A 13202-nucleotide genomic window follows, 5' to 3' on the forward strand; every position below is an offset into this window, starting at 1 on the left:
AGGTGTGTGTAGTGACAGGTGAGGTGTGTGTAGTGACAGATGATGTATGTAGTGACAGGTTAGGTGTGTGTAGTGACAGGTGAGGTGTGTGTTATGACAGATGAGGTGTGTGTAGTGACAGGTTAGGTGTATGGTGACAGATGAGGTGTGTGGTGACAGATGAGGTGTGTGTAGTGACAGGTGGTTTGTGTGTAGTGACAGGTTAGGTGTGTGTAGTGACAGGTGAGGTGTGTGTAATGACAGATGAGGTGTGTGTAGTGACAGGTTAGGTGTGTAGTGACAGATGATGTATGTAGTGACAGATGAGGTGTGTGTTATGACAGTTGTGTGTAGTGACAGGTTAGGTGTATAGTGACAGATGAGGTGTGTAGTGACAGATGATGTTTGTAGTGACAGGTGAGGTGTGTGTAGTGACAGATGAGGTGTGTGTAGTGACAGGTTATGTGTATAGTGACAGATGAGGTGTGTAGTGACAGATGATGTGTGTAGTGACATGTGAGGTGTGTGTAATGACAGATGAGGTGTGTAGTGACAGGTGAGGTGTGTGTAGTGACATGTTAGTTATGTGTAGTGACAGGTGATGTGTGTAGTGACAGGTGAGGTGTGTGTAGTGACATGTGCGGTGTGTGTAGTGACAGATGAGGTGTGTAGTGACAGGTGAGGTGTGTGTAGTGACATGTTAGTTATGTGTAGTGACAGGTGATGTGTGTAGTGACAGGTGAGGTGTGTGTAGTGACATGTGCGGTGTGTGTAGTGACAGATGAGGTGTGTAGTGACAGGTGAGGTGTGTGTAGTGACATGTTAGTTATGTGTAGTGACAGGTGATGTGTGTAGTGACAGGTGAGGTGTGTGTAGTGACATGTGCGGTGTGTGTAGTGACAGATGAGGTGTGTAGTGACAGGTGAGGTGTGTGTAGTGACATGTTAGTTATGTGTAGTGACAGGTGATGTGTGTAGTGACAGGTGAGGTGTGTGTAGTGACAGATGATGTATGTATTGACAGGTTAGGTGTGTGTAGTGACAGATAAGGTGTGTAGTGACAGGTGAGGTGTGTGTAGTGACAGATGAGGTGTGTGTAGTGACAGGTTAGGTGTGTAGTGACAGATGATGTGTGTAGTGACAGGTGAGGTGTGGTTAGTGACAGGTGAAGTGTGTAGTGACATGTGAGGTGTGTGTAGTGACAGGTTATGTGTGTAGTGACAGATAAGGTGTGTAGTGACAGGTGAGGTGTGTGTAGTGAGATGATGTATGTAGTGACAGGTGAGGTGTGTGTAGTGACAGATGAGGGGTGTGTAGTGACATGTGAGGTGTGTGTAGTGACAGATGATGTGTGTAGTGACAGGTAAGGTGTATGTAGTGACAGGTTAGGTGTGTGATGTGACATGTGAGGTGTGTGTAGTGACATGTGATGTGTGTGTAGTGACATGTGAGGTGTGTGTAGTGACAGATCAGGTGTGTAGTGACAGATGAGGTGTGTTTAGTGACAGATAAGGTGTGTGTAGTGACCGGTGAGGTGTGTGTAGTGACAGACGATGTATGTAGTGACAGGTGAGGTGTGTGTAGTGACAGATAAGGTGTGTAGTGACAGGGGAGGTGTGTGTAGTGACAGATGAGGTTTGTAGTGACATGTGAGGTGTGTGTAGTGACAGATGATGTGTGTAGTGACAGGTGAGGTGTGGTTAGTGACAGGTGAAGTGTGTAGTGACATGTGAGGTGTGTGTAGTGACAGGTGATGTGTGTAGTGACAGGTGAGGTGTGTGTAGTGACATGATGTATGTAGTGACAGGTGAGGTGGGTGTAGTGACAGATGAGGTTTGTAGTGACATGTGAGGTGTGTGTAGTGACAGATGATGTGTGTAGTGACAGGTGAGGTGTGGTTAGTGACAGGGGAAGTGTGTAGTGACATGTGAGGTGTGTGTAGTGACAGATCAGGTGTGTAGTGACAGATGAGGTGTGTTTAGTGACAGATAAGGTGTGTGTAGTGACCGGTGAGGTGTGTGTAGTGACAGACGATGTATGTAGTGACAGGTGAGGTGTGTGTAGTGACAGATGAGGTGTGTGTAGTGACGGATGGGGTGTGTTTAGTGACAGGTTAGGTGTGTGTAGTGACAGGTGGGGTGTGTGTAGTGACCGGTGGGGTGTGTGTAGTGACAGGTGAGGGGTGTGTAGTGACAAATGAGGGGTGTGTAGTGACAGGTGGGGTGTGCATAGTGATAGGTTAGCTGTGTTTAGTGATAGGTGAGGTGTGTGAAGTGACAGGTGGGGTGTGTGTAGTGACCGGTGGGGTGTGTGTAGTGACAGGTGAGGGGTGTGTAGTGACAAATGAGGGGTGTGTAGTGACAGGTGGGGTGTGCATAGTGATAGGTTAGATGTGTTTAGTGATAGGTGAGGTGTGTGAAGTGACAGGTGGGGTGTGTGTAGTGACAGGTTAGGTGTGTGTAGTGACAGGTTAGGTGTGTGTTTTGTGACAGGTGAGGTGTGTGTAGTGACAGATGAGGTGTGTGTAGTGACAGGTGGGGTGTGCGTAGTGATAGGTTAGATGTGTTTAGTGATAGGTGAGGTGTGTGAAGTGACAGGTGTGGTGTGTGTAGTGACAGGTGAGGTGTGTGTTGTGACAGATGAGGTGTGTGTAGTGACAGGTCGGGTGTGTGTAGTAACAGATGAGGTGTGTGTAGTGACAGATGAGGTGAGTATTGACAGGTGAGGTGTCTGTAGTGACAGATGATGTGTCTAGTGACAGATAGGGTTTATTTAGTGACAGGTTAGGTGTGTGATGTGACATGTACGGTGTGTGTAGTGACATGTGATGTGTGTGTAGTAAGAGATGAGGTGTGTGTAGTGACACGTGAGGTGTGTGTAGTGACAGGTGAGGTGTGTTGTGACAAGTTAGGTATGTGTAGTGACAAGTGAGGTGTGTGTAGTGACAGGTGAGGTGTGTGTAGTGACAGGTAATGTGTATGTAGTGACAGGTGAGGTGTGTGTAGTGACATGTGATGCATGTGTAGTGACAGGTGAGGTGTATGTAGTGACAGGTTAGGTGTGTGTAGTGACATGTGATGTGTGTGTAGTGACAGGTGAGGTGTGTGTAGTGACATGTAATGTGTGTGTAGTGCCAGGTGAGGTGTGTGTAATGACAGATGAGGTGTGTGTAGTGACAGGTGAGGTGTGTGTAGTGGCATGTGATGTGTGTGTAGTGTCAGGTGAGGTGTGTGTAGTGACATGTAATGTTTGTGTAGTGTCAGGTGAGTCGTGTAGTGACAGGTGAGATGTGTGCAGTGACAGGTTAGGTATATGTAGTGACAGGTGAGGTGTGTAATGACAGGTGAGGTGTGTGTAGTGACAGGTTAGGTGTATAGTGACAGATGAGTTATGTGTAGTGACAGATGAGTTGTGTGTAATGACAGGTGAGCTGAGGGTAGTGATAGGTAAGGTGCAGTTAATAATATGCATGATTTCATCATCATATTCTAGGCACAAATGCTACGAATGAGTTTGGGTTAGCAACAATTGGTTTTACAACTGTCTTCATATTTGAGTACATGTCTTCTTCCATAATCACCTTTCATACCACACCTTAAGGCTCATTTCATTCCTTTGTTTCAGGTAACACTATCGGGAATCAAGCCTAACTGCTCCTACAGTATATATGGGTCCAATAACTTCAGATTGGGTCCCACTGGTGATATCTATACGGCAGCTGTCTTAGACAGAGAGGTGCAAACGGAATATGCTTTACGAGTATCTTGTGACAATGGTGCCACTCCTTTTGCCGAAATTATAGTTGAAGTTCTTGACCTCAACGACAATACTCCAGTTTTCAGTCAGTCCTCATACTCATTCTTTGTCAAGGGAGATACCCTGCCTGGAACTGAGATTGGACAAGTGTCTGCTATAGATGCTGATGTTGGTGATAACGGTTTTGTTAACTACAAATTACAAACAAATAGAGAATTGAATTTTGAAATAAATTCCAGAACTGGGCACATCGTTCTAACTACACATCCTACAGAAGCCTTGTATGTCTTACAGATCAGAGCACAAGGTAAAGTAAAATAACTAATTCCTAATGATAGTAAATAATCTAGAGGGGGTGTAAATTGGCATAACACATGGTACATACTTTACATATAGACAAGCCCCTTAGACGTTATACCAGGATCCTGCTGTCTCAGTTATCCATTAAGCTGTTTATTCTTTATTATTCTTAATGTATACCATAGTGTCTGAACCACCCAGGTTCCACAGTCCCCCTTACTCAGGAATCATTGTTATGCTATACTTATGGTTTGGTCATTCTTTTAACGTTACCAACAATTGTCTTCTCCTTTTTTTATTCTATCAGCTCCTTGTCCTGTTCTTGTATCTCTTGTTATTTTGCTATTTTCTCAGTATTAACTGTTGTATTGCCTAGAATGTCCTTGAGTTCCTGATATTTATCTTCCTTTTGTTTTAGGATGTCCGTAGTTCCTGATATTTATTTTCTTTTTGTTTTAGAATGTCCCTAGTTCCTGATATCTATTTTCTTTTTGTTTTAGAATGTCCTTAGTTTCTGATATTTAATTTCCTTTTGTTTTAGAATGTCCTTAAGTTCCTGATATCTATTTTCCTTTTGTTTAAGAATGTCCTTAGTTCCTGATATTTATTTTCCGTTTGTTTCGGAATTCCTTAGTTCCTGATATTTGATTTCTGTTTTGTTTCGGAATTCCTTAGTTACTGATATTTATTTTCCTTTTGTTTCGGAATTCCTTAGTTCCTGATATCAATTTTCCTTTTGTTTTAGAATGTCCTTAAGTTCCTGTTATTTATTTTACTTTTGTTTTAGAATGTCCTTAGTTACTGATATCTATTTTTCCTTTTATTTTAGAATGTCCTTAGTTCCTGATATTTATTTTCCTTTTGTTTTAGAATGTCCTTAGTTCCTGATATTTGTTTTCCTTTTGTTTTAGAATGTCCTTAAGTTCCTGGTATTTATTTTACTTTTGTTTTAGAATGTCCTTAGTTACTGATATCTATTTTTCCTTTTATTTTAGAATGTCCTTAGTTCCTGATATTTTTTTTCCTTTTGTTTTAGAATGTCCTTAGTTACTGATATCAATTTTCTGTTTGTTTCGGAATTCCTTAGTTCCTGATATCAATTTTCTGTTTGTTTCGGAATTCCTTAGTTCCTGATATCAATTTTCCTTTTGTTTTAGAATGTCCTTAAGTTCCTGATATTTATTTTCCTTTTGTTTCGGAATTCCTTTGTTCCTGATATTTATTTTCCTTTTGTTTTAGAATGTCCTTAGTTCCTGATATTTATTTTCCTTTTGTTTTAGAATGTCCTTAAGTTCCTGATATTTATTTTCCTTTTGTTTCGGAATTCCTTTGTTCCTGATATTTATTTTCCTTTTGTTTTAGAATGTCCTTAGTTCCTGATATCTATTTTCCTTTTGTTTTAGAATGTCCTGAGTTCCTGATATTTATTTTCCTTTTGTTTTTATGTCGCCTCCATTTTTGTTGCCATTCCTTTCTTCTTTAGACGTCCCGTCTCTTCCTGATTTTGGATTTCCTTTTGTTTTTGTGGTACCTTCTTAAAGTGCCTGTTGTTTTTCATTTTTTTTGCGGTGTCTCCTTCGCTCCGCCTGTTGTCTTCAATTTTTCATTCATATTGTTTTCCTTCTTCTGCTAAGATATCTCCTTCATTCCTGTTGTTATCAATCCTTTTGTTTCGGTGTCTCCTCCATTCATGCCAACTTTCCTTCTTTTTCAATGTCTCCTTCATTCATACTGACTTTCCTTTTGTTACGGTGTTTCCTCGATTCATGCTGACTTTCCCTTTGTTTCGGTGTCTCCTCCATTCATTCCGACTTTTCTTCTGTTTCGGTGTTTCCTTCATTCACGCCGACTTTCCCTTTGTTTCGGTTTCTCCTTCATTCATGCTAACTTTCCTTTTGTTTCGGTGTCTCCTCCATTCATGCTGCCTTTCCTTTTGTTTCGGTGTCCCCTCCATTCATGCCGACTTTCCCTTTGTTTCGGTTTCTCCTTCACTCATGCTGCCTTTCCTTTTGTTTCGGTGTCTCCTCCATTCATGCTGACTTTCCCTTTGTTTCGGTGTCTCCTCCATTCATGCTGCCTGTCCTTTTGTATCAGTGTCTCCTTTAATTTATTCCTGTTGTTGTCTTTCCTTTTTATCAGCATTTCTTCTGTTCCTCTTTTTGTCTTTCCTTTTTTTTCAGTTTATCCTTTTTTCATGATGTCGTTTTTCATTCTGTTTAAAAGTTTCTCTTTTCCTGTTTTTCTTTTCGTTCGTTGTCTCATCTGTTCTTGTGTTGTCAATCTGTTGTTTTTTTGTATCTCTTCCTGGCTTTTTAAACTTTTTTTGCTATTGTTATTTTTCTTTAGTTTCGTGCCTTATTGGTTTTCATTGTTTGATTTATTTTTGTTTTTGCATCTGTATGTTTCTATTGTAAAAATTCCATTAGTTCTATTGCCTCCTCCGTTCTGTTCTTTGTTCCTTTTTAAAATCTAATCAGTTAATATTCTTGCCTTTTTGTAAAGATTTTGACTTCCTATTAGCACTGTATGCTTACACCATGGTATCTATATATCTATTTTATGTCAGATGCTGGTCTACCATCAATGAGTTCAACCTGCCACGTATATATCATCTTACCATGTTCCTTCACATTCCGCGTACCAGAATCAATCCATACACACTCCTACATAGGATCAGTGAGTAATTATATCTATACACTACAAAATACGAAAGTGTCAACAAAACCCTAGTTCAACACAGTAATCAATAAAACTAGGGCAAAATAGGAAATAAAGGAAAGATTTACATGGAGATCCTTGAAAAAATTCAAGGATAATAAGACCATGTATTCCAGAAGGGTCAAAACATCTGCCTTATAAGTCTACATCAAATCAAAGTGATGTAATGTCCTCATAGGGAGAACTGGGGTCGTGACACCATAACAACAAGGGAGACTAATGGGTTATATCTAAAACATAAACAAAACGTTTTCCAATGAGATCTTGATTGCAACCATAAAATTGCAATACATCTTTATCAACATGCATTCTTGGAAACCCTGTATTGTTAGTTCGTCTTTAAGCAGTCAAAATCTATCACGAAAGTCATGACATTCGGAGCAAGCTCTTGAATAATAAATCAACTTAAAATGTTGGGGAAGCAGGATGTTACTGTCAAGAAAGGGAAAACCTACCTACAGATTTCTAAACTGATAATGAGTAAAGTCTAATTCTTATTTTCCCCCGAATTCCCGATATAGATTGAAATGTAGCCTTCTACTGCTATACAAACTAACATGTATATGCAAACTGATAATATTGTTACAAAAGAATGTAATGTTTATTTAATGTTCCACAAAATATAACTTCATCAGATTACTTTTAATACTTTTATCAGTATTCTAATTATATAAAACAACCATAATCATAAGTAAACAGTCATTTAAGATGTGATCAAAGACTGTTTGTTTCGTCAGGTCCTTATGGTACCGTCTGGTATGGATGATGTTTTCAAGGCTATACACCTATCACCCCAGGATGTGCCTTTCACACTGGACCTAAACAACAACACGGCGTCACTTTACACCCTATTACCACTGGACAGGGAGATGAGAGATAGCTACCACTTCCATGTCATGGCGACAACCTCTGGGGTCGAGAGATTGCTCGCCAATGTGACTCTTGATGTATTGGATGTTAACGACAACCGGCCTTGTTTTTCACGCTCTATGTACAATATAACTGTAAATGCCAACTCTCCAGCATTAACTACCTTACTGGCGGTGCGGGCAACTGATTTTGACACTGGCAGCCAATTGGTCTACAGTATAGTAACCAAATCTGGTGCCCAGCCTTTTGCTATCGACCCAATGACAGGATTTTTTTCTTTGATGCATACCTTGGACCGCCAAAGTTACGCTGTTGAGATTCAAGTCAGTGATGGTATGTTGAAAAAGGAACCAGAAATAAATTTGAAACGTACATGTAGTACCTTTCAGGTCTATTACTCAATCCTATTTATTACATGTTCTAAAGGTCTGTTTGTACAACATGTCTAGGTTAACATCATTGCTGTACTTTTCAGGTCTGTTTCTGGATCTTGTTTGGTTTTTCAAATCACCTTTGTACCTTTCAGGCCTGTTTGTTGACCAAGCCTTGATTGAAATAACATCTCCAACTTTTAGGTCTGTACATCAAGACTGGAGTTGTATCACCGTTGACCTCTCCGTGTCTTCTATGTATTAAACCTACAATGTACATCAATGTCACTTTTCTTCTTTTCTTTGCTGTTACTGGTCCAAGCCTGGATTCATATCACCTTTTCACTCTCATGCTTGTTTCTGTATTATGCCTAAGTTTATTTAACTTTCCTATCTTTCAGGGCTCTTTCTGGACCAAGTCTTGATTTTTATCACCTTTGTACCTTCCAGGGCTGTTTGTGGACCAAACCTGATTATATATATCACCTAAGTACCTTTCAGGTCTTTTTGAAGAGCAAGCCTGGCTATATATATCACCTCTGTACCTCTCAGAGCTGTTTTTGGACCAAGTCTGGATATATATATATCACCTTTGTACATTTCAGGACTGTTTGAGGACCAAGCCTGGATATATATATTACCTTTGTTTCTCTCAGGGCTGTTTTATAGCCTGGCTATAAATATGACCTTTGTACATTTCAGGGCTGTTTGAGGACCAAGCCTGGATATATAACACCTTTGTACATTTCAGGACTGTTTGAGGACCAAGCCTGGCTATATAACACCTTTGTACATTCAGGGCTGTTTGAGGACCAAGCCTGGATATATAACACCTTTGTACAATTTAGGGCTGTTTGTGGACCAAGCCTGGATATAAATATCACCTGGATATAAATATCACCTTTGTACATTTCAGGGCTGTTTGTGGACCAAGCCTGGATATATATCACCTTTGAACATTTCAGGGCTGTTTGTGGACCAAGCTTGGATAACACCTTTGTACATGTCAGGGCTGTTTGTGGACCAAGCCTTGATATTTTCACCTTTGTACATTTCAGGGCTGTTTGAGGACCAAGCCTGGATATATATCACTACCGTCTTTAGTGAGGAAGTTGTAGGATGATATTGCTGAATCACCTTTTTAATTTTAATTATGTTATTAAAGTACGTGTACCAGAAGAAGGAAATGCTGTTATTCTTTTTTGCTTCTCTTAACTTGGTTAAAATTTCAGATTCTACTGAAAATTTTACAGTTTAATTATTATCAACAGGATTATATATACACTATTTAAATTTCATACTGAGGTAATTAAAAAATACCTTAATATCAAAACACATTTCTACAAAAATATCAAGTGAAAAGGAATGACTATTTTATTCCGTCACAATATCATCAATAGTATATCGTTATCTAATATTATTGTTTATACAGCAATAAATACAAAACAAACAGAATTTTACACATATTTACGATTTCATATCAAGGCCATCAGATTTGTTGTTACTTCTATGTGTCCAATAAATTCAGAGTTCAATATAGCACTAAGAGTAGGTTTGCATTACACCTATTCTCTTGTTAAACAGAATTTTCAGATATTCAAACTGGAAGTCAGTGGCAGTGATGCAGTGTCCTTCTGTATTAAATGAATACCATTATGATGAAAGCACTGTGATGTAGAGCCTTTCTGTGTTAAGTGTTTGCCACCATGTTGTAGAGCCTTTCTGTGTTAAGTGTGTACCACTGTGATGTATAGCCTTTCTGTGTTAAGTGTGGACCACTGTGATGTAGAGCCTTTCTGTGTTAAGTTTGAACCACTGTGATGTAGAGCCTTTCTGTGTTAAGTGTGGACCACTGTGATGTAGAGCCTTTCTGTGTTAAGTGTGGACCACTGTGATGTAGAGCCTTTCTGTGTTAAGTGTGGACCACTGTGATGTAGAGCCTTTCTGTGTTAAGTGTGGACCACTGTGATGTAGAGCCTTTCTGTGTTAAGTGTGGACCACTGTGATGTAGAGCCTTTCTGTGTTAAGTGTGGACCACTGTGATGTAGAGCCTTTCTGTGTTAAGTGTGGACCACTGTGATGTAGAGCCTTTCTGTGTTAAGTGTGGACCACTGTGATGTAGAGCCTTTCTGTGTTAAGTGTGGACCACTGTGATGTAGAGCCTTTCTGTGTTAAGTGTGGACCACTGTGATGTAGAGCCTTTCTGTGTTAAGTGTGGACCACTGTGATGTAGAGCCTTTCTGTGTTAAGTGTGGACCACTGTGATGTAGAGCCTTTCTGTGTTAAGTGTGGACCACTGTGATGTAGAGCCTTTCTGTGTTAAGTGTGGACCACTGTGATGTAGAGCCTTTCTGTGTTAAGTGTGGACCACTGTGATGTAGAGCCTTTCTGTGTTAAGTGTGGACCACTGTGATGTAGAGCCTTTCTGTGTTAAGTGTGGACCACTGTGATGTATAGCCTTTCTGTGTTAAGTGTGGACCACTGTGATGTAGAGCCTTTCTGTGTTAAGTGTGTACCACTGTGATGTATAGCCTTTCTGTGTTAAGTGTGGACCACTGTGATGTAGAGCCTTTCTGTGTTAAGTGTGGACCACTGTGATGTAGAGCCTTTCTGTGTTAAGTGTGGACCACTGTGATGTAGAGCCTTTCTGTGTTAAGTGTGGACCACTGTGATGTAGAGCCTTTCTGTGTTAAGTGTGGACCACTGTGATGTAGAGCCTTTCTGTGTTAAGTGTGGACCACTGTGATGTAGAGCCTTTCTGTGTTAAGTGTGGACCACTGTGATGTAGAGCCTTTCTGTGTTAAGTGTGGACCACTGTGATGTAGAGCCTTTCTGTGTTAAGTGTGGACCACTGTGATGTAGAGCCTTTCTGTGTTAAGTGTGGACCACTGTGATGTAGAGCCTTTCTGTGTTAAGTGTGGACCACTGTGATGTAGAGCCTTTCTGTGTTAAGTGTGGACCACTGTGATGTAGAGCCTTTCTGTGTTAAGTGTGGACCACTGTGATGTAGAGCCTTTCTGTGTTAAGTGTGGACCACTGTGATGTAGAGCCTTTCTGTGTTAAGTGTGGACCACTGTGATGTAGAGCCTTTCTGTGTTAAGTGTGGACCACTGTGATGTAGAGCCTTTCTGTGTTAAGTGTGGACCACTGTGATGTAGAGCCTTTCTGTGTTAAGTGTGGACCACTGTGATGTAGAGCCTTTCTGTGTTAAGTGTGGACCACTGTGATGTAGAGCCTTTCTGTGTTAAGTGTGGACCACTGTGATGTAGAGCCTTTCTGTGTTAAGTGTGGACCACTGTGATGTAGAGCCTTTCTGTGTTAAGTGTGGACCACTGTGATGTAGAGCCTTTCTGTGTTAAGTGTGGACCACTGTGATGTAGAGCCTTTCTGTGTTAAGTGTGGACCACTGTGATGTAGAGCCTTTCTGTGTTAAGTGTGGACCACTGTGATGTAGAGCCTTTCTGTGTTAAGTGTGGACCACTGTGATGTAGAGCCTTTCTGTGTTAAGTGTGGACCACTGTGATGTAGAGCCTTTCTGTGTTAAGTGTGGACCACTGTGATGTAGAGCCTTTCTGTGTTAAGTGTGGACCACTGTGATGTAGAGCCTTTCTGTGTTAAGTGTGGACCACTGTGATGTAGAGCCTTTCTGTGTTAAGTGTGGACCACTGTGATGTAGAGCCTTTCTGTGTTAAGTGTGGACCACTGTGATGTAGAGCCTTTCTGTGTTAAGTGTGGACCACTGTGATGTAGAGCCTTTCTGTGTTAAGTGTGGACCACTGTGATGTAGAGCCTTTCTGTGTTAAGTGTGGACCACTGTGATGTAGAGCCTTTCTGTGTTAAGTGTGGACCACTGTGATGTAGAGCCTTTCTGTGTTAAGTGTGGACCACTGTGATGTAGAGCCTTTCTGTGTTAAGTGTGAACCACCATGATGTATAGCCTTTCTATGTTAAGTGTGGACCACTGTGTTGTAGAGCCTTTCTGTGTTAAGTGTGGACAACTGTGATGTAGAGCCTTTCTGTGTTAAGTGTGGACCACTGTGATGTAGAGCCTTTCTGTGTTAAGTGTGAACCACCATGATGTATAGCCTTTCTGTTTTAAGTGTAGATCACTGTGATGAAAAGACCCTTTTAGATCTGTTGATATACTGTACACATCCATGATATAGCGCACTTGTCTTTTCAGTTCAGCATTTGCATTAACTGTCGAGCTCTCATAGTTTTTCCACCTTCATTGTTACCTGTGAAACAAATTGCAAATATTTTTTAAACATCCTCACTTGAGCAGTGGGTTCAATTTTAAAAAGTTTTTACTGCTCAACTAGTAATGTTAGTTTCTCATAGGGATTTGCCCCCATAGATTAGTTTTATGTTGTACCTATTTACAAAGCTGTCACTATTCGAAAAGAAATTACTAAACATGAATATCTTTCAGCACACACATGTTAGATATTAAAAATAATCCTCGAAAACACCTTGTCACTAAAACCAAGTCATCTCATTCTTCTCTAAAACCACCTGATGTCATTGCTGTTATTTTCTGAAGCCCTGACCTTGGATAACATTCATCTATGATTGTTCATCAAAATGTTCAATCATTCAATTTAACTGCTCAAAAATAAATTGAAAACGATTTGACCTTTTTTGCCTTAGTCCTGACCTTTCCTTCCTCACTGTGACCTTGACCTATAGAGCTCTGACCTGAGAGTTGTACACACCAGACTGTTTCATGGTGATACATGTGTTTATGAAGTTTCATCAAAATGTCTCTGGTCTGTGATCACAAGTTATAGAGTGTACAAGAAATGGATGACAGACACATTATTCATTTTTATGAATTGAAAATGTACAAACAAAATTAACTCAGTCAATGGTAAAGATTCAGATTTGTAGTGAATTTAACTCTATTTGAGTCACTAGTTAACATATGTTTAAGATCTGTGTATGTACTGAATTTAACTCTATTTAAGTCTCTAGTTAAGATCTGTGTATGTTCTGAATTTAACTCTATTTAAGTCTCTAGTTAAGGTCTGTGTATGTACTGAATTTAACTCTATTTAAGTCTCTAGTTAAGATCTGTGTATGTTCTGAATTTAACTCTATTTAAGTCTCTAGTTAAGGTCTGTGTATGTACTGAATTTAACTCTATTTAAGTCTCTAGTTAAGATCTGTGTATGTTCTGAATTTAACTCTATTTAAGTCTCTAGTTAAG

The 13202-nt window shown here is 40.1% G+C and overlaps 2 protein-coding genes across 3 annotated transcripts in view; one reads left to right on the plus strand and one right to left on the minus strand.

Moving 5' to 3' along the window:
* The first annotated feature begins 3187 nt into the window (after positions 1–3187).
* Positions 3188–9170, plus strand: LOC110463844 (protocadherin beta-8-like). 2 transcript variants are annotated; one of them, XM_021518732.1, is made up of 4 exons: positions 3188–4041; positions 6601–6710; positions 7490–7955; positions 9052–9170. In XM_021518732.1, exons 2-4 carry the CDS (start codon positions 6618–6620, stop codon positions 9114–9116), a joined length of 624 nt encoding a protein of 207 aa, XP_021374407.1. In that variant the 5' UTR covers positions 3188–4041; positions 6601–6617; the 3' UTR covers positions 9117–9170. The 2 variants fall into 2 exon arrangements, with proteins under 2 accessions (XP_021374407.1, XP_021374408.1); XM_021518733.1 differs by lacking the exon at positions 9052–9170 and adding an exon at positions 8696–8769.
* A 189-nt stretch (positions 9171–9359) lies between these two features.
* The window catches only part of LOC110463874 (uncharacterized protein C7orf50 homolog), an 8407-nt gene continuing 4564 nt past the window's right edge, over positions 9360–13202 (minus strand). Inside the window, exon 4 of the mRNA XM_021518788.1 lies at positions 9360–12231. Within this exon, the coding sequence (XP_021374463.1) occupies positions 12173–12231 (59 nt within the window). The 3' untranslated portion in view covers positions 9360–12172. The remainder of the gene's footprint in view (positions 12232–13202) is intronic.

Source organism: Mizuhopecten yessoensis, unplaced genomic scaffold, assembly GCF_002113885.1.
Source record: "Mizuhopecten yessoensis strain PY_sf001 unplaced genomic scaffold, ASM211388v2 scaffold10937, whole genome shotgun sequence".
NCBI lineage: Eukaryota > Metazoa > Mollusca > Bivalvia > Pectinida > Pectinidae > Mizuhopecten > Mizuhopecten yessoensis.

What these genes read in the sequence shown, in the direction of transcription:
- LOC110463844 (XM_021518732.1), top strand. Translation starts at nt 6,618, where the DNA reads ATGAGTTCAACCTGCCACGTATATATCATCTTACCATGTTCCTTCACA. An exon ending in CACACTCCTACATAGGATCA is followed by an intron (nt 6,711 to 7,489) that starts GTGAGTAATTAT and finishes TTGTTTCGTCAG; the next exon opens with GTCCTTATGGTACCGTCTGG. An exon ending in TGAGATTCAAGTCAGTGATG is followed by an intron (nt 7,956 to 9,051) that starts GTATGTTGAAAA and finishes TGTACATTTCAG; the next exon opens with GGCTGTTTGAGGACCAAGCC.